This window comes from Pseudochaenichthys georgianus, chromosome 16, assembly GCF_902827115.2.
Source record: "Pseudochaenichthys georgianus chromosome 16, fPseGeo1.2, whole genome shotgun sequence".
In the NCBI taxonomy this organism is placed as follows: domain Eukaryota; kingdom Metazoa; phylum Chordata; class Actinopteri; order Perciformes; family Channichthyidae; genus Pseudochaenichthys; species Pseudochaenichthys georgianus.
Window position 1 is genome coordinate 46,825,054 of NC_047518.2, and position 20,566 is coordinate 46,845,619.

Sequence of the window (20,566 nt, forward strand, 5' to 3'; positions counted from 1 at the left end):
TTGCAGGTGGCATCTCGTTTGGGGAGATTGCTGTGCTGGGGTGGGCTGGAGAGCTGGGTTCTGTATGTTTCGTGTTCTTGTATGTTTTATGTTTTATTTTTTTATTCATCATTGCACTTTGTTTTGTTGATTGTGCTGCCGGCCCTTCATATTTCCCTTTTATCTTTAAATGGTCCAGCCCAGGTTAATTCAACGCCATGATGGGAGCGCCCTTAAGTTTACTAGTTGGAATTGCAGGGGACTGAACTCCCCAGTGAAGCGCATCAGGGTCATGCGCCACCTTCAATATGTGGGTGCTCAAGTGATTTATCTTCAAGAAACACACTTCAAACCATCTGTTTTTTCTAGACTTGGGAATGGATGGATTGGACATGCTTACTATGCATCATTTAACAGCAAGTCTAGAGGAGTTGCTATCTTGATACACAAATCAGTTCCCTTTGCTTTTACTCGGATGGTTTCTGATCCGAATGGCAGATACCTGATTGTTATTGGCATGATATATGACACCCCTGTTCTACTTGTGAATGTGTACGCCCCAAACTGGGATGATGTGAATTTTTTTCGGCAGCTCTTTTCTAACCTTCCTGACATGTCCTCACACTTCCTTATCTTAGGTGGTGACTTTAATTGTTGGCTTAGCCCACAGCTGGACCGCTCCTCCAAGAAGACTGTTACGCCTTCGGGGTCTGCTAAGACGCTTAGAGACTTCATGAGTGAGCTTGCAATAACGGATCCCTGCATTGTGGGGCAGCATTTTCTCATCTCCTTTCAGTGAGGGAGGTCCAGTGGTTCCTAAGCTAAAGGAGGTTATAAAGGATGTTTGGAACCTCCTTTCCTATCATCTAGATCAGGGGTGGGGAACTGTTTTCGTCTCGAGGGCCATTTAAATTGTTTCAACATCCTCCGAGGGCCGTACAAATGATTGACCTCTGCTTAAAATAACTAAAATCACAGCCCATTCATTCGGCCTTTCTTTCATGCTGTGCAAAGAAAACGCAACCTCTTAATCCAGATATCTCACCATGACTCATGCATGCACGTGCACGGTGTGGCATGACCACCACAACAGAAAGATATGGACACAAGATGTGTGCAAATGTATTTAGTTTCCTATCCATGTGAACATGATTTAAGTGGGGACCTAACCGAGGGGGGTGTTCTCCCCCAGGAAGATTGTTTTTTAAATGTTGAAGTTAAAAGCATCAATCTGGTGCACTTTGAGAGCAACATTAAGAGGGATACATCTCTCAACACCCAGATGAAACAGAACTGTAAGCAGATTTTCTTTTTCTTTATGGATATTTTACAAATCACTCCCCTTTCAAACTGTATTCTTGTTTATTAATAACAACTTTTTTTACTGTCATATAGTATTTTATGCCTGTTTACTTTATGATCAAGATGTGCCTTTACCTCACTGGTTGTAGAAAAAGCTTCTTATATTCGTTAGCATAGCTAGCTAACCAGATGCTAATAACAACACAGTTATTGACTTTATGATCAGTATGACAGATGAACAGACCACTGGGCTTTCAACTAAAGACACAGACACGCAGAAACTGCGGCATGTGTACGGCTCCTTATGGGTACTGCAATTTGTGGAAGTGGCGGAGCGGCGTTCTGGTGCTCTCCGTCAGAACTGCATCCCTGTCAGACGATACATATACCACGTGATGACACGTTAGGCTCGTGTTCAAGGACCCTGACCTTGGCCAGGAAAAACAGGCACTCACTTGTTTAATTTTTTTGCGGTCTAGATTTCTTTAATTTTTTGCGTATGTTTATAAATTACCTCGAGGGCCGTAGCGAAAGGTCTCGCGGGCCGTATACGGCCCGGGGACCGGAGGTTCCCCACCCCTGATCTAGAGAATCAGCTCTTATCATGGCTGCCACTGAGGGACTTCCGGGTCATTTCACTCCGTTAGGAAGGTAAGCTAAATGGACTATTCGACTTCAGCCCACATTTGGCTAGAGGGTGACGACTCAAAAGAGAGCTTTGGTAAAAAAAACGGCAGATGTTGTCCTCCTTTTCCTGCCTATTCTTATACAAATTCTTTGGAGTGGGTTGAATGATATGAAAGCAATTGAAAAGACACAAGATTTTCCGATAAAAACAGCAGGATGTTCATGAAAATATAAATAGGAAATGCAGAAAACACTCAAATCCCATAAAAGGAGGCGGGTGTTACTAGAGCTGCTAAAAATAGACCTTTCAATAAAAAAACAGGTGCATTTTCAATAATAAGAAATAGACCAAAATACTATTAAAAAAGATGTGCCCTACTTGTCGCGTTTACAATGCTGTATTGATTTTGGGTCATAGTTATTCCAACATTGTGTCTAAAGTTTTAGCTGTCGATGCAGGACAGTCTAATCATCAGTTCAAACATCGAGAACTTTTCCCCAAAACTTAGAGACACATGAAGTAAGGGTCTCTGGAGAAACTTCAAAACAGAATATTCTGGAAAGTTGGTAGAGACGATATTACCAATTACTCACAGGCTTCCCCCTCGATTAAACCTTTTTGTTTATAGCATTTCAGAAAATAGTTTAAAACGTCTTTTGCAATTTCCCTGAGCTTCAAATGTGAAATACTTTACAGCTTGTTTTACCAACAGTCCAAATACCCTAGTTCAAAACCAACCAAGGGAAGACTGCAAATCCTCTGTCAGGCATTTCTGCTGGTAGAAAATAGTTGATAATGAAAAGTTGATCAACAACAAATAGTCCTACAGGAATAAGATAAAAGGTTGTGTTGAATAAAATGTTGTACACTATGTTTTTCTCATGCTGAATACCGACATTATGATGTTTAATGTGTTTCCAGTTCTGGATTTGGCAGGTAAACAAATGAGAGGGAAATAAAAGGAAATGCATTCTGCACTTCCTCTGTCAGCCACCAGAGGGCAGCGGGACTCCATGCTACAGAGACCACAGAGGACACTTCAGTGATTGTAGATCTAAATCTGATTTGTTGTACAGAAACAAGTTCCTGCCTGCAGTAATATCCTGGCTTCTTCATCTGTATTCATCTGTCAGCTGTCAGGAGATCTGCTCTTCCAACTACAGCTCTACGAGAACTTTATGAACCAATGAAAAGCTGTTTAAGCTCCACAAACACATCAACATACCTGTGGGAATGTAGCAACATAATGAAAGTGCAAGTGATTATTGTTGGACCCACACTACGTCATTACTTACTTGTATGAATACACAATGTGATTCACTGTTGGTACTATACTATTGGTTAAAGGTACCCGACACTGATTGCTTTGCTTACGAGACACATTTCCCTTTTAGATATTTTCAGATCATAGTCATCACATGTTATAGAGAAACTTAGTTTAACTTATTTACTTAAGTTAAACGATAACCTCCCCTTAATCAAACTCAGTCCAGCTTTATGATTCTGTTGAGGAAATATTTGATCAAAGAACCAAACGTGTTTTGTCGTTTTTGTTTTTACATATTTTCAACATATATGTTGTTTTTCATATTTCTGACAGACTAAAGTATTTTGTGTTTTTTTGCCTGCATTCAACGTACTATATTATGCTGTTTTTGTGCGAAGTTTGGACATGCTATGTGTTGTTAGCATCTGGCTAGCTAGCTGCACTAACGGACATACGGAGCTGTTGCTGTTGGTTCCACAACAAGCTGGAGGAGAGTCCTCTCCTCTCAGTCTGAGGACTCTGCTCTCAGTCTGAGAGGAGAGTCCTCTCCTCTCAGACTGAGAGGCTCAGGTGAGCTAAAGGACTCTCTGAGTGTGTAGATAGTTCACTTTAGTCTAAGTTATCTCAGTGGGTCTCAAACGGTTTGGCCACAAATTATTCAAACGATTATTTCCGCGGCACACCTTCATATGATCATTATAGTTATAAAAAAAACAAGAGAATAAAGGAGAAACAGTTATGAAATACTATATGGCAGTAAAACAAGAATACAGTTTGAAAGGGGAGTGGTTTGTAAAATATCCATAAAGAAAGAGAACATCTGATTACAGTTGTGTTTCATCTGGGTGTTGAGAGAGGTATCCAGATCTCACATGTTGCTCTCAAAGTGCACCAGATTGACGCTTTCAACTTCAATATTGATTTATTGTCATTTTTCAAGCTACGAGATGTTTTCCTACGTTTGTCATGATAAATTATGTCTCAGGAATGTAGGGTTTGGGAATTATGGCAGTTTAAACAAAATATGAAGGTACATTTCAAGATTTCTACCCTCTAGCTGTGACATCACGCACTCAGTTAATGTTAAAATCTGAAGAAGTTCTCTATACCAAGGTCTGAACAATGTTTAATATCTCTAAAAGTAAGAATCAGATTTAAAAGTTGTGTTACACGAATAATGTCAGAAAGATGTGTAACATTTCAAAGTTGGAATGAGGTTTCTGAGTGAAAGTATGAATGAACAGTTAGCAGTTGAAGTCGCATGCAGATTTGATGAAGTCTGAAGATTTTCTCCATTGACTTCCATGTTAAAAATGTAATGCATTATGGGATGTATCTTTGGAATTATGAAAGTTATGAATGAGAAAAGTAATAGCCATCGATTCCCGACCGAGCTGAACGTTTTGATGTTTGAACGGAGTTTCTGCGATGTTCAATGCGGGAGGAGAAGAGGGCCAAAATCCCGGGCGGAATAATAATACACTTTTTGTGCGTAGAATAACATATAGTCAGTGGCGTTTTCTCCTGGAGGCCAAGGGAAGCCAGGCTTCCCCTGTGTTTTCGGATTGTAGTTATATTTTAATAATTATATAAAAACCTTTACTTTCACGTTTAGTTTCGGTAATTTTTCTGTGCTGTGTGTTGCTGCCGGCCCGTCTCTCCCGTATTTTACAAAGAGTGAAACAGCGCCCCTCTACATGTTATGGTGGAACAGTAGATTGCACTCTCTGTTGTGAGAGGAGGCCAGCCGAAATTGGCTTCCCTTGGTGGAAAAGAATTACAACTATATTATAATAAAATAATATAGTATTTATATTATTGAATTGATTATGATTATTATTATTAGTAGAAGTAGTTTATTTGCATTAATTATATTTTAATCTTTTTGAGGCTAGTATTTGGCAGGAAATGCAGACATATTCACCTGTAAATGGATACTGAACGACATATGCACATTTACCATTTACCTCACTGTATAAAAAAGTAACTCTGTTGATAATAATAATAATAATAATAATAATAATAATAATAATAATAAACAGGAATTATATTTGCAAAGTAGCCTACTTTGTTTCCAAACAAAAATTGTTCACTCCTGTTGGTTGGGGGGGGCTCATCTCACAATGTCGGCCACAAGTTGGCCAGGGGCGGCCCTGCCTGATGGGGACACTGGGAACAGAAGGTGAGGGGGTTAGAGAGGCAGGAAGGGAGTGGAGCCTGATGGAGACACTGGGAACAGAAGGTGAGGGGTACGAGAGGCAGGAAGGGAGTGGAGCCTGATGGAGACACTGGGAACAGAAGGTGAGGGGTAAGAGCTACCAGGAAGGGAGTGGAGCCTGATGGGGACACTGGGAACAGAAGGTGAGGGGGTAAGAGAGGCAGGAAGGGAGTGGAGCCTGATGGGTACACTGGGAACAGAAGGTGAGGGGGTAAGAGAGGCAGGAAGGCCATTCTTAAGTATTTGAGTGGAACAGGATTGATTGGAAGAATTTAAAACAACGTAAACAACACAATGGTATAATTCTACAAGTGCTGATAGGATGATATGGTGATACACTCTCTTGTACAGTAGGTGGCGGTATGCACCTGAAAGCTGTTTGCAATCCGCCAAAAACCGAGAGAAGAAGAAGCAGAAGAAGAAGAAGAAGAAGAACATGGATACACGTGGCGTCTCGTCGCTACGGTTCTCTCTCTCTGTGTTCCTGAGAAAGTGTGTGTGAGCTCCAGCTCTACTGATCCATCATCTGTGTGTCTGGATAAACCTCCGAATGGACTGTGTGCTCTTTTTTCTGGAGCGTTTACCTCGGACTACAGGAGCTAGCTTAGCATGCTAGCTGGAAACACGTTAGCAACACTAGTCAGATTGAGAGTTTGATGCAGAGAGAAACGGTGTGTTTAACGGAGTCTGCAGGAAAAGGTGATCTAGGAAACATGAGTAAAGTCCAAATGCTGCTGTCGTTGAAGAAGCAGCGACCCACTGCTGCTGATGAAGAGACATTTGCTCTGTTTGAACAAACAATAGCAGAGCTCGAGGAGGAGCTGTTTCTTTCCAAAGAGGAGAACAAGAGACTCCAGAAGCTACTGGACGCTGTTTTACAGCCTCAGCTTCGGATCCACAGAGCAGGTCTGTTCCCTTTACCCTTAATTAACACTTTACACTCTTCAGTAGCACTTTATTATCACATTAATAACACTTTAGACCCTTTATCAGCACTTGCTGCAGGTAGCAGATCCTGAAGTAACTGTGAAAATACTCCATTACCAGTTAAAGTACTGCATTCATATCTTATTTAAGTAAAAGTATGTAAGTATTATTAGACACATGTACTTTATTATAATAATTAAAATGTATTACAGAAGAGCAAACCTACCAAAATAAATATATTTATAAAAATACATAGATGCGCGTCCAAGTGAATACACGCGAAACAGTAATTGTTGCCAAGCAACACACGTCTATATAATTGAACACTCAAACTCCTCCATTCAGAGCAAGCTAAGAATTGAATAACGAATATGGATAACGGAAAGAAGAGAAAAACCTATTTTACTGATAGAGAGATTAGAACATTAATTGAAATATATGCAGAGCATAAAAACTCGCAAACTGCCAAATTTAATAATACCATGACAAACAAACACAAACTCGCAGCCTGGAAGTCAATCACTGGTGCGATAAATGACCTGGGTGATGGAGGGATACGGACGGTGGAAGAGTGTAGGAAAAAGTGGAAGGACCTACTATCCAGAGCCAAAAAGGATGCATCGGTTCTCAAAAACCCTCCAACCGGCGGAGGCCCTGCTCCAAAAACCTCTCCATACAGCAAAATCATTATTACTATTTTTGGAGAGGATTCCCCCACTTTCACCGGGTTGAATGGGATCGACAGCTCAGAGCCTCAACCTCAACATTTGATTCAGCTGTCAACAGTGGTAAGTCATTAATAGAGTAACATCACCCTACATTATCTATATACATATTACCCCGTGAGACATCACGGCTAGCAAGATAACAATTAGCAATCGCGGCAGTTGATAGCAACTGACAATAACTGATTTCGCTGCTTCTTCTTCTGTGGGTAGGTGAATATAGTTCCTAAGGCGGTGCTGGAGAGCCAATGAAACTTGTCTTATAGCCCGACATGCAGTTGTGCGATGAACATTAATCATGTCTCCCACAGTATTTTGAAAGGCCCCGTTCGTGTAGAATCTGAGCGCAATCAGCACCTTATTATTATAAGGCAGCCCTGGCGAATAATAATCGATTATTCGACCGACCCCCCCCCTTTGTTCATCTTTAGTCGCTCGTGTGAGGGAGAGCGGGGGCGGGGTCGGTGTGTAGCGTGCTGCAGCAGCAGTCTGCTCTGCACGCAGGCTTCCTCCAAGTTTACAGTAAAACAAACTGGTGGTGTGACCAATGACCATTTAAAATGATTAATACTATTACTATTATTAGAATATATATATTTATATATAATTTGGTTGAAACTAAGCCATACAAAAAAAAATACATAAATAATAAAAAAAAAAATATATATAAATAAAATCAATTTTTAAAAATAATATTCGATTATGGAGACTGTAACGAATAATCGAATAATCGCTGGCATCCCTAGTTACTATGGATACTAGTCTGTCTTTCCGATTTACGCCTGCTCCATACTTGGCGTAAAAGTTACACCCGGGCGCAACGCATACAGGTCTTGAGTCTAAGTGGTGCGCTAGTCATAACTTTAGTGTGGTCTTAACCTTCGGTTCTACGACGGACGTAGAGTTACGCCCAGTTTACGCCCAGCTGCTGCACTCCACTGTAGTTGGTTAAATGTGACATACATTGATACTTTAGTTTTAATGTGCTTCTTTATTCACCTTTTCTTTTTAAATGTGTAAAAGCAAATAAAAACAAATGCTAATTGCGGGAGAATAATTCATAAAGAAATCAATGAATAAATATTAGGGATGCTCCAATCGATCGGCCACCGATCAATATCGGGCGATACTCACTCTCTACCGATCGATCGAGCTCTCTAAAAATGCCGATCGCGAGAGTCGATCGCGAGAGCCGATCACATGATGTAAAATGATGACGTAAAATACATGACACTTTTCTCTGTGCGCGGCAAAACAAGCTCACCAAAATGGCTTCACCGGTCTGGCAGCATTTTAAGGTGTCCAAAAAGGACAATAAAAGAGCGGTATGCAACGTGTGTGAAGCAGAAATCCTGCAGCTCCCCCCGCTGTGACGGACTGACTGCTGCACCTCGCGGGAGCGTGCACAGCGTAAAGCCAAAACTCACAGACATTTCAATGATCTGTACGGCACAGTTAGGTTTGGAAACGGTATAATTTCCTTTTTGGAGGGCATGCATAACACGGCATAACACCGGAGCCTCGCTGCGGGGAAACTTTGGCGCTGTTCCGAGTTTGTTCTAATCTGTCAAAATGACGGACTGCTTTCAGATTTGTCCGCCATTGTTTAAAAAAAAAATTGTCATAGACGGAAAATATTCGGTTAACGCGACCTCTGATACACACATAATATATATATATTTTGAGAGAGATATACACTAGTATTAGTCGCAGTCAAAACTTTGGACACATCTTCTCTTTCAAAGTTTTTTATTTATTTAAATTGGTTCTACTTTCTACCAATGAGGGCATGAGATAAGTGTGTGCACAGATGGAAGGCTGACAGGCAGGTAGGCCATCCAGTTACTTTAGCCAGCTCAGATGATTGGTCGTGCTTTTTACAGTACTACGGATTCCACAGATGATATTTGTTTATGTACATTTTGTCAAAGCACTTATGATATTCATTGCTATCGGGATGTTAAGAGCATTCCATGGAATATAATAAGTGTATCTCGAGCCGGTTTCTCAAACTTACTTACCCCACCTTTAACTGGAATTATCTAGTGAACAAAAAAGTGTTGACAAATCCAGAATATGATTTATATTTTTGCTGGCTACTGCAGAATGCTGTGGTAGCCATGCTGGTTCATTTCATTTCATTTCAAACCTTTATTTAACCAGATTGGTCCCATTGAGATCATAGATCTCTTTTTCAAGGGAGACCTGCAGCATATAGGTTCCACATGAAACATAAAACAATAAAGGACATTATACATTATATTTACAGGATACATAGTTATAGACATTTACAAGTGCCCATTGTATCGGCAAGCATTTCATTTACCCTAGCTTTAAAAACATGCAGAGGAATGAGATTGCTCAGTTTCAATTCTTGCTGAAGATTGTTCCAGCAAGTGGAGCTGCGCACATAAAAGCTGTCTTACCTCAGACAGTCCTTGCTCTTGGCACATCTAACAAGACTACATCATGTGACCTCAGACAATAGCTGCTTGCAACTCTCTGTGTTATCAGCGAGCAGATATAATACGGGAGTTTACCCAACAAAGCTTTATAGATAAAAGTGTACCAGTGACTGAGCCTCCGTACAGAGAGAGATGGTAAACCTGCCTTGGTATACAGTGTACAGTGATGAGTAAGCGCTTTACAATTTGTGACAAATCTCAGAGCACTGTGATACGCAGCATCCAATTTGCTCAGGTAATTGGCAGGTGCATTCATATACAACAAATCCCCATAGTCCAGCACAGGTAAAAAGGTCACAGTGACTAGCCTTTTCCTGGCCTCAAGCGAGAAACAGGACTTGTTTCTGAAAAAGAAACCTAGCCTAACCCTCAGTTTTTTAGCAGGTTATTGACATGAAGTTTAAAAGAGAGACAATCATCAAGCCAGATACCAAGGTATTTGTAACAGGCAACAACTTCAAGTTTTGTTCCTTGCGTAGTTACAATATCTAAAACAGGCTCTGGAGTCTTTTTAGCTTTTGAAAAGAGCATTACCTTGGTTTGATCCACATTTAAAAGAAGCTTTAGTTCAGAGAGCTGAGTCTGAATAGTGTTAAAAAACAGCTTGTAATTTAACAACAGCCTCTTTAATGGAGGGACCTGCACAATACATCACAGTATCATCCGCATACAAATGTAAAGTAGCTTCATCCACATTATCACCTAAACTGTTAATATATATGGAGAATAAAAGTGGTCCTAAAACAGAACCTTGTGGTACACCATTAGAAATGTTTAACCACTCAGAAGACAGCCCATCAAAGTGAACACATTGGGACCTTTCAGAGAGGTAGTTCACAAACCACCCCACTGCATGGCTGGATATGCCTATACTGAGTAGCCTCTGCTTTAAGATGCGATGATCAACGGTGTCAAACGCTTTGGAAAGGTCAATAAACAGAGCTGCACAACTCTGCTTATTATCTAAAATAGTAGTAATGTCATTTACCACTTTCATCGTGGCAGTGATGGTGCTGTGTTTCTTTCTGAAGCCTGACTGATGTTTAGACAGGATGTCATTTATACATAAAAACTCCTTTACCTGTTCACTCACTAAGTGTTCGAGCACCTTAGCCAGAACTGACAACTTAGAGATTGGCCTATAGTTATTTAAAATAGTTGCCTCCCCTCCTTTCAGTAAAGGCAAGACATAAGCAGACTTCCATACTTTTGGAATTGTGTTCGTGCTGAGGGAGAGGTTAAAAAGAGAAGTAAGAGGTGGAGCAATAAAATCTGCAGCTATCTTTAAAAAGAAAGGTTCTAAGTTGTCCGGGCCAGCCGGTTTCCTAGGATCTAACTTGGATAATGCTTCATGAACAATACCAACAGTTAAAGGAGTAAAACTGAAAGGGTTTTCCAGACCACATTGTTCAGAGTCAAGGATTGGAGCGTTCACAGGAGCCACACAGCCAAACAGAGAGCCACAAGACACAAAATGCTTATTAAAACAATTTAGCATAGTAGCCCTGTCTGATATAGTGCCAGATGCTGTGGTAAGGCACGGAGGTAGCTCATTTGGGATATCACCAGTGGAAATCGATTTTATGGCTTTCCAAAATTTCCTAGGATTATTCAGGTTTTCTGTGGTAACCGACACATAGTACTTTGATTTAGCACTTTTTATTTGGGATGTGAAGCTATTTCTTAGCTGCCTAAAACGTAGCCATTCTACCTCTGAGCCTGATTTCCTAGCCTTAGCCCAAGCATTATTTCTCTCATGAAGGAGACTGGACAGCTCAGCAGAAAACCAGGGATTGTTTCGTCCCTTCACTCTAAATTTACGCAGAGGTGCATGTCTATCTATAATTTTCATAAAACCAAGATAAAAATAAGACCATGCAGTTTCTACATCAGCACACAGATTGATTCTACCCCAATCAAAATCAAACGGATCATGTAAAAAACCCTGCTCCACAAAGTGTTTTTTGTCTCTCTTTGTGATGACACGTGGTTTAACCTTTTGGACCTTAGTGTCCCTGATGGTGGCCACAACACAGCGGTCACTCACATCATTAGCAAATACTCCCACAGATGAGTATTTATGTGGAACATTTGTTAAAATTAGATCAATTAAGGAGGATTTATTTGGGGACTTAATATTTGGGCGAGTAGGACTGTCTATAATCTGGGTAAAATTCAATGAGGTACACAGGTTTTTAAAATCCTCTGACACAGAAGTTAACCAGTCCCAATTAAAATCACCAAGCAGCACTATTTCCTTGTAGGAAAGTTGTGATAACAGTTTTGCCAATGACGATAAAGAGTCCTTGACACCCGAAGGGGCCCTGTAGCAGCCCACCACCATGAGCTGTTGACCCTTTGTTACCTCACTATTCACGGCTAAAAATGCTAGCTGTTTACTAACAGATTTGGAAACCATATTAGTTACACAAAACTTATTTTTCACATAAATGGCAACGCCACCACCTTTTTTAGGGCGGTCAGTACGATATACACTGTAACCATTTATGTAAATGTCAGAGGCCAAAATGGATTTATCTAGCCACGTTTCTGATAAGACAATGACATCAGCATCAGTCGAACTCGCCCAAATACGGACAAAATCTAATTTAGGTAACAGACTACGCACATTTAAATGAATTAAACCTAGCTCAGATCTAGATATAAAATCAGCAGGAGTAGCTATTTGACTAATACTGCTCGGTGGACCTGGATTTGGCTGTAACAACAATAAAAATACCAAGCACCTTTTCCTCTTAATCAACACACATACATTGTCAGCTGTTCTAGAGTCACCAGCAAACTTCGCGAAAGTGAGATTAGAGTTTAAAAAACAATTCTGAAGGACCATCGTGGCAGGCATGTGAGAAAGACAAACATTTTCCGAAATGAATGTCCGTGACAGTGCAACCAGCAATTGTTTGTGCAACACCTCCGAAACTGTACAGGGGATGTCCACAGCGGGCGGCAGAACATACCCGAATCCAGTAGATTCTTCAGGACGACTAGCGATCTTCTCCTTGTCCAGCACAGCCAAGAAAAGGCACAGCAGAAACACGACACCCGCCATTCTCCCAGTCCAGCACAACAGTATCCACGCTGTTCCCGGAGCAAGGTGGAGCAGGCCTCAGCTACAGCAGCACAGCAGAGCAGAGCAGGTGGAACCAGGCCTCAGCGGGCGGCAGCACAGCAGAGCAGGTGAAACCAGGCCTCAGCTACAGCAGCACAGCAGAGTAGAGAAGGTAATCCTACCGCGTTACACCGGCTATTTAATCCACTTTACATCTCCGCCGGTAGCACAGGCTCGGAGAGGAGCGGCGATACGCGGTGTGAGTAGCAGCAAGAGGAGCGGCAAGAGGAGCGGTGTGAGGAGCGGCGAGAAGGGCGGCGAGAGGAGAGCCGGGACCACACTTCCGACTCTTTATCTCTGCAAGAGTTGCTCCCTCTCGTGCTAAATCCACTCGGCGGGCAAAAGTAGGATCCCAGAAGTGATTCGCCCAGTGTGGAGTGGCTCCTGAAACCCTTCCCGACGTGCCTTTAGTGGAACTCGGGTCCGCTGTGGTGGATGAGGTTGAACGTGGCCCTCATTCGGAACTCAGCAAAGGTGGATCACGTCTCAGCGCTGATGACATGTAACCTGTTCCTCAGGTGAGTTTCAGAGTGAGCAGCAGCAGCAGCAGCTGTGAGTGGCGAGCAGCAGCAGCAAATAAATATCTTCGTTAAAGGTGCCTTGAACTCTGAATAAATCACCAACAGTGACACCAGTGACACCAGTAAAGCCCCCCCCCCCGCCACCATCTCACCCCCTCCTCCATGCTTCACGGTGGGAACCACTCATGCAGAAACCATCCGCTCACCTTCTGTGCGTCTCACAAAGACACGGAGGTTGGAACCAAACATCTCTAATTTGGACCCATCAGGCCAAAGTACAGATTTCCACTGTCCAATCCTTGTGTTTCTTGGCCCAAACAACTCACTTCTTCTTGTTGTTCATCCTCAGTAGTGGATCTTTGCAGCAATTGGACCTTGAAGGCCTGATTCACGCAGTCTCCTCTGAACAGTGGATGTTGAGATTGTCTGCTACTTGAGCTCTGTGATCATTTAAGTGGGCTCTAATCTGAGGTGCTTTGATTTGCGGTTTCTGAGGCTGGTAACTCTGTGTTTATCCTCTGAGCAGAGGTAACTCTTGCTCTTCCTTTCCCGGGGGGGTCCTCGTGAGAGCCAGTCTCATCATAGCGTTCCATGGTTTTTGCGACTGCACTTGAGGATACATTCAAAGTTCTTGACATTTCTTAACCTCTTAAGCCCTGAGCCTGTTTTTCAGGTTTCACGCTCGAAAGTGCCACTAACACAACAAAGACTATATCTTCACTTCTAAAAGGGGTAAATTAATACATCTGTGAGTTGGATGTAGAAGTGTCAGAATCAATATAGATGTTTTTATTTTAAAGTAAATTCAGATGGAACATAGTAAAAACATGTAAATTCTAATGTCCGCCTAAAAGAAACCCATTACTTATAGTGAAAACCACCCTTGAATGATGGGTTAGTAGACTAAAATTATATAACATATAATAAGTACCCTGTATCAAGATTGATGCAAAACAAGTGAAATTTGACCTTTTTTAGAGAGGTTTAGAAAAATAAAGTCACTTCCATTTGAACTTTTTCACTGTAAAAATCATTTTATTACTTTGAATTATCACTATAGGTATTCATTCCATCCAAATACAACTGTTGTGAAAAAAATAAATATAAAATATAAAAACATACTCTGTTATCCTCTTAGGCCCCACGGACCCGAAATCACGTCATTTGCAGGAAACAATGTCTAGGGAACCTTAATATTTAATAAACTATGAATATTTTATATCCATATAACGGGAAAAAACTAATTTAACTGATCTTTTTCATTTATTTTTTAAAAAAAAACACACAATGCTAACAGTGAGCCTCTGAATTAGCCCCGAGTGGAAAATGCTAACCTATTACTGCACCGAAAATCATTCCTAGCTCCCTTATTACTTATCCTAGCTGCACTTCCTACACATTGTTCATGACCGTAAAGACACAGAATATAACGGTGCCCACCTCAACACTGAAAGATACAAACTCGCGAGGTTATCAACAAAAATGTACATCAAAACAAGTGACGCTAGGTACTAACATGCGCTAGGCTAACATGGCTCACCTTCCTCTTTGTCCGGTCTAAACTGGTCTTCAATGGCATTAAAACGATAAAAAACGATGATGTAGTTAATCCATAGGTTAATATCCAATGTGGCTGTGTCCCCTTTGAAATGTTCTGATAATCTATAAGCAATAAAACTGCAATTCCGTTATCTGCTGTCCGCTTTGTGCTCCGTGCGCTCTGGGTCCTGCAATTCCTGCTTCCTTAGGTAGTAAACAATAAGTAAAGTCTGCTGCGTAATGTACTTAAGCTGGCTGGCATTCTTTATACTTTACGCAGGACCATATCTCTGGAACCCATTGGTCGATTTGGGTGATGTACACCTTTTTCTTAACCATTACATCCAATAGAATCGACGGGCAGTTCCCAAATCCACGTACACATTACCATTGCGGACGTAATAGAGAAGCAAACGAAACATATCTGAAAGTACAAGCCTGGACGGCAAAACTTTATACCTAATATATTGCCATAAATATGATGATGGATTATCAGTAACAATTTCTACGTGACACAAAGACATTGGATTAACCTTGAGTGGCGTTTTTATTCCGTTGAACACAACTTTTGATCACAAATCAAAAAAGGTAAGACGTAATTATTGTAATATTTTTGAAACCGGATGTTGTTTACCTTCTCTTTTCTGGCTCATAGCTCCAGGAATTCGGGATCCTACAGTGATGACATTACATGTGTGGAATCTGTGGAGTCTCAGCTTTAATCGGATATCTTGTTTGTGCAGTTACGATAAGTAATGAGGGCATTTCTACCGTGAGTGCTGTGCAAAAGTCCGTTAGCATTAGTTAGCATTTTTTTGCTCCATGCTAATTCAAAGGCTTGGTATTACTGTTGTGTTTCTTTTAGCTAAAAATGGTTCACATTGTCAGTTAGCTGAGTTTCTTACCGTTAAAAGAGTATGGAACATTAATAGTTTCATAAATGTTAAGAAGCCCTGAGACATAGTCTCGTAAAAAAAACGGTGAGAGGGGTCCACTGGGAGGACCCTCGGGCTTAAGAGGTTAAAGTGATGATGGACGGTCGCTTCCCGTTACTGAGTTGAGTCGTTCTTGCTATAATATGGATTACAACTAGGGGTCGACCGATTATCGGCCTGGCCGATTATCGGGGCCGATATTCCTCATTTGACGATTATCGGTACCGGCCTTTTTTTAATAAAATTGCCGATAACACTTTGGCTCTGATGCGGCCGTTTCTCTGGCTGCAGTCACCACTCTCTGTACACGAGCAATGTCCCGCCCGCAGCGCTATCTGAACGCAGACAGAGGCAAGCAGCAGCAGCGCTGAGCGGCAGAGCCATACATGTGTTTCGAAGGTAAATCAGTTGAAAGCCGAAGTTCAATAAACATCCCAAATGCTGAAGTTGCAAAAACAGCACGATCTATTGATCCAATTCTATTAGCTTCCCAGTTACACAGGGACGCGGGAAGTCAGTCAGAGTTGGGGGTGCGTGCAGCGTCTCGCAGCGGAGTTACTGTGGTGCGGAGGGGGGTCTGCGAGTGGAGCCTCTCAGTTTTTCAGGTTGATATGTGAAGCTCATTAGCTAATCAAGATGTATTTAGCAAATGTTTAGCAAAATATTAGAAGTGAGGCTACTAGACTAACGATAGGTCTACTGTAATAGCCTCACTTGTAATAGTTTGCAAAACATTAGCTAGCACTAGTGTTTTGCAGTTGCTAGCAATTTATTGGGATGTTATGCTAGATAGACAGGCATTGGTTTGATATAATAAATTAAGCATTATTGTTAGTTAAGCATGTCAGCCTGCAGCCCCACTTCTTGTCTCTCTCTAACTCATAGCAGATGGCTGCACTAACGAAAAGGGCACAGAGAGGAAACTAGTTGTAAGTCGTTTAAAAGTTCATTAAACATAATATATGCTTAAATGCATTTCAAAGAAGTTGTGTTGAGTTGTGTTGGAGTTTGTGTTATTCTACATTTTGACACTATAGCTTTTCTGATTTTACTGCAAATGTATATCGGTTCCAAATACCGGTTATCGGTCTCCTTGATTACTAATAATCGGTATCGGCCTTGAAAAAGCCATATCGGTCGATCCCTAATTACAACAGCAGTCAAATAGGGCTTTCCACTGTGCACTATCTCTACCTCTGCACAACACAACTGATGGTCTCAAACGCATTCAGAAGGCAAGTCATTACACACATTGACTCTTGACAAGGCACACCTGTTAATAGAAAACCATTCCAGGTGACGACCTCATGAAGCTGACTGAGAGAAGCCAAGAGTGAGCAAAGCTGTCATCAAGGCAAAAGCGGCTACTTTGAAGAATCTAAAACAAAAATCATATTCTTGATTTTTTTAACACTTTTTTATTAACTAGATAATTCCATATGTGTTCTTTCATAGTTTTGATGTCTTCAATGTTAATCTACAAAGTAGAAACAAATTAAAATAAGCAAAAAACATTGAACGAGAAGGTGAACATTTTACTGCACCATCATTACCGTTACATAAGAAGGTGCCGTCAAATGTTCTGTTAATACTTGCATACTTTTACTTAAATAAGGTTTGAATGCAGGATTTTAATTTGTAACAGAGAATTTTCATTCTATACTGTAGGCGTAGTGTATCTATGAACGATCCCAAATACAATTCCTTGTTTACATTGCGGCTAGTGCTACACCAGAAAAAAAAAAACTTTTACATTTTGAACTGGAAGTGGAAAGGGGCTGGGCTACATGAGGTGACTTGAGCCATCACAAATACACAATAGGTGGGACTAAGAAAGATAATGTGAAAATATAAAAACAAAGGCATTAATTAGGGCTGCAAAATGTCTCCCATTGTAATGGTGATGAGGTTTTTAAATGCTAACACTTAACAGTTTGTTTTGACTGTTTCCTGTTTCCTGCAGATGTCCAGCAGCTGGTGGTGGTTAAAGAAGAGCTTCTCCCTGACCAGCAGGAGTGGAGCACCTGTCTGGACCAGGAGGACCCAGAGCCCCCCCCACACATTAAGCAGGAACAGGAGGGAGAGCAGCTTCAGGAGCTGGAGGAGGCTGATATCACCAAGTCCATTTTCACTCCTGACCCTGTGAAAAGTGAAGATGATGAAGAGAAACCTCAGTCCTCTCAGCCTCATCAAAGACAAACTGAACACATGGAAACAGAAGCTGATGGAGATGAATGTCGAGGACCAGAACCAGCCAGGAACTCAGATCCAGAGAGCAGTTTGCAACCAAAGGCTGAGGACCACACTGAAGACTCTTCTGAACCTGACACTGGGGACTCTTCTGAACCTGACACTGGAGACTCTTCTGAACCTGACACTGAAGACAGTGCTGATTGGAAGGAGACCAGAGAACCTGCCTCAGGCTCAAACTCACTGAAAAATAGACATGAATCTGTCAGTGATCCACGACGTAGTGCTGAAAAGAAACCATTCAGCTGCTCAGTCTGTAAGAAAGCTTTTTCAAGGAGTGCACATTTAAAGATACACATGAGAGTCCACACCGGAGAGAAACCATTCAGCTGCTCAGTCTGTAAGAAAGCTTTTTCACAGAGTGGACATTTAAAGATACACATGAGAGTCCACACAGGAGAGATGCCACACAGCTGCTCAGTCTGTAAGAAAGCTTTTTCACGGAGTGGATATTTAAAGATACACATGAGACTCCACATAAGAGATACACCACACAGCCGCTCAGTCTGTAAGAAACCTTTTTCACTGAGTGAAAGTGTAAAGAGACACATGAGAATCCACACAGGAGAGAAACCATTCACCTGCTCAGTCTGTAAGAAAGCTTTTTCAAAGAGTGAAAGTGTAAAGAGACACATGAGAATCCACACAGGAGAGAAACCATTCACCTGCTCAGTCTGTAAGAAACCTTTTTCACTAAGTGCAAGTGTAAAGAGACACATGAGAATCCACACAGGAGAGAAACCATTCACCTGCTCAGTCTGTAAGAAAGCTTTTTCACAGAGTGGCGATTTAAAGAAACACATGAGAGTCCACACAGGAGAGAAACCATTCACCTGCTCAGTCTGTAATAAATCTTTTTCACAGAGTGGAAGTTTAAAGGAACACATGCTAATCCACACTGGAGAGATACCATTCACCTGGTCAGTCTGTAAGAAAGCTTTTTCACAGAGTGCAGATTTAAAGAGACACATGAGAATCCACACGGGAAAGAAACCATTCACCTGCTCAGTCTGTAAGAAGGCTTTTGAACGGAGTAGAAGTTTAAAGTCACACATGAGAGTCCACACAGGAGAGGAAAAATAGATCTGCAAAGTTTGTGACAAAAGATTTAAATGGCATAATCGTTTAAAAAGACCAAGTGTGTTTGTAAGAGAATACATTTGTCTATTTTGTCTCCTAATGCCGTTGCATGTAATACGTTACTCCCTAAGCCTGTTTTCACCCACCTGCAAACGATTCTCTAATAATCACAAATGTTCATTTCTTCGACCCCTTGAGACTATTTCTTGTTTAATAATCGTTACATCTCCTCAGGACCAAGTTCCTGTGTCCTGCCTTTCACCTGCTGATCACCCACTGCTCATTTAAGGTGGACTCACCTTTACAAGGGACCAGCTAGTCTTAGTGTCTTAATGCAAACGTTTTGTAAAGTGATGCTAGACCAACAACGTGCTGTTGGGTTGTGTGCTCTCTGCAGGACGGTGTCTGTACTCAAAGATTGTTGATCAATTGAGAGCTTCACTCTGTTTTTGTTGTCGAAACCAGGGATTCCCAAACTTTGCCATGCCAAGGACCCCCATATAGCATTATCGTCTGGCGGGGACCCCCCTGTTGCCTTTTTTTAATTTAAATGATGAGTACATTATGATGGAAAATATGACAAATTAATCATACAGCTTAATACATTTTCTTAATATATATTTGTATTAATAATTAATAATCAGTTATTCTTCTAATTTTTGTATTTATCTTTTGTTTGTCATTCATTACATTGATGGTTTCTTCTGTTATAAACATTCTTAACACAATATTAAACAGTAATATCAACAGTAAACATATTTTAAAGTGATTTCTGTCTTTATAAAATTATATGATTTTGAACAGTAATATCAATAAATAAATATATTTGTAGCATTTTTGAAAGCTATTTATATATAATATTCAACAGTAATATCCAGCTGCAGAGCGAAATATTCACTAGTTCTCACATGCTCCAAAAGCTGAGCAGATACTCAGTTTCACTCTCAGTAGCAGCAGCTCGATTCTGATTGGCTTGAAGGGGGGTTGTGTGAATTAAAAACAAAAAAATAAAATATGAAAAAATCAAAATTGAATATATATATCAAAGGACACGTAGATTGATAGATATGCAGTTATTAATAACATCTAAAAAATGTAACTAACATTTTTTTTTAATTCCCCTTTCCCTCAAACTTTGACCCCCCCTCGGGCCCCTGCTTTGAAAAACACTGGTCTAAACAACGCCAACAGAGCAATACGTCTTCTTTCCAGCAGATGGCATACATGTTACATCATGCAGTTCAACTGTCATCCACATATTAGTGATTCAAAACAGCAATGTGTTAGATAAGGCTAGTAACTGACTATTTCAACAGAAGGTGAAGAGGTTACAGTCTTGAAGCCATGTCCAGTATGTTTGTGTTTTGTTTGATTAAATCGACTGAAATGAGCATTCAATGACTCAATTATTCTGAATGACTGTCATTACATCATGGGTTTGCATTGCAATATTAGAACGCATAAAACCCAACTTTATTTCTCCCAAGTTGCGGGTGTTCATTGTTTAGAAGTCCGCTGTGTTTCATCCAAGCTTCCACTGCGTGCTCCGATAATGCTGAAAGTATCTGTTGTATGCTTTACCTGCTTAGTAACACAAGTG

At 40.9% G+C, this 20,566-nt stretch overlaps 1 protein-coding gene across 1 annotated transcript; it reads left to right on the plus strand.

The window, feature by feature from the left end:
* Nucleotides 1-5,575: 5,575 nt before the first annotated feature.
* On the plus strand, nt 5,576-20,357 carry LOC117461023 (zinc finger protein 70-like). Its single transcript, XM_034102701.2, has 3 exons — nt 5,576-5,605; nt 6,899-7,109; nt 17,600-20,357. The coding sequence occupies exons 1-3, from the start codon at nt 5,576-5,578 to the stop codon at nt 18,967-18,969; spliced, it is 1,611 nt and encodes a 536-aa protein (XP_033958592.2). The 3' UTR covers nt 18,970-20,357.
* The last annotated feature ends 209 nt before the right edge of the window (nt 20,358-20,566 follow it).

Excerpts from the sequence above, each read along its gene's own strand:
- LOC117461023 (XM_034102701.2), top strand. The coding sequence starts at position 5,576 with ATGGGTACACTGGGAACAGAAGGTGAGGGG. Across the intron at positions 5,606-6,898 it reads TGGGAACAGAAGGTGAGGGG|GAAAAAGTGGAAGGACCTAC; the intron begins GTAAGAGAGGCA and ends GGAAGAGTGTAG. Across the intron at positions 7,110-17,599 it reads TGATTCAGCTGTCAACAGTG|ATGTCCAGCAGCTGGTGGTG; the intron begins GTAAGTCATTAA and ends TGTTTCCTGCAG.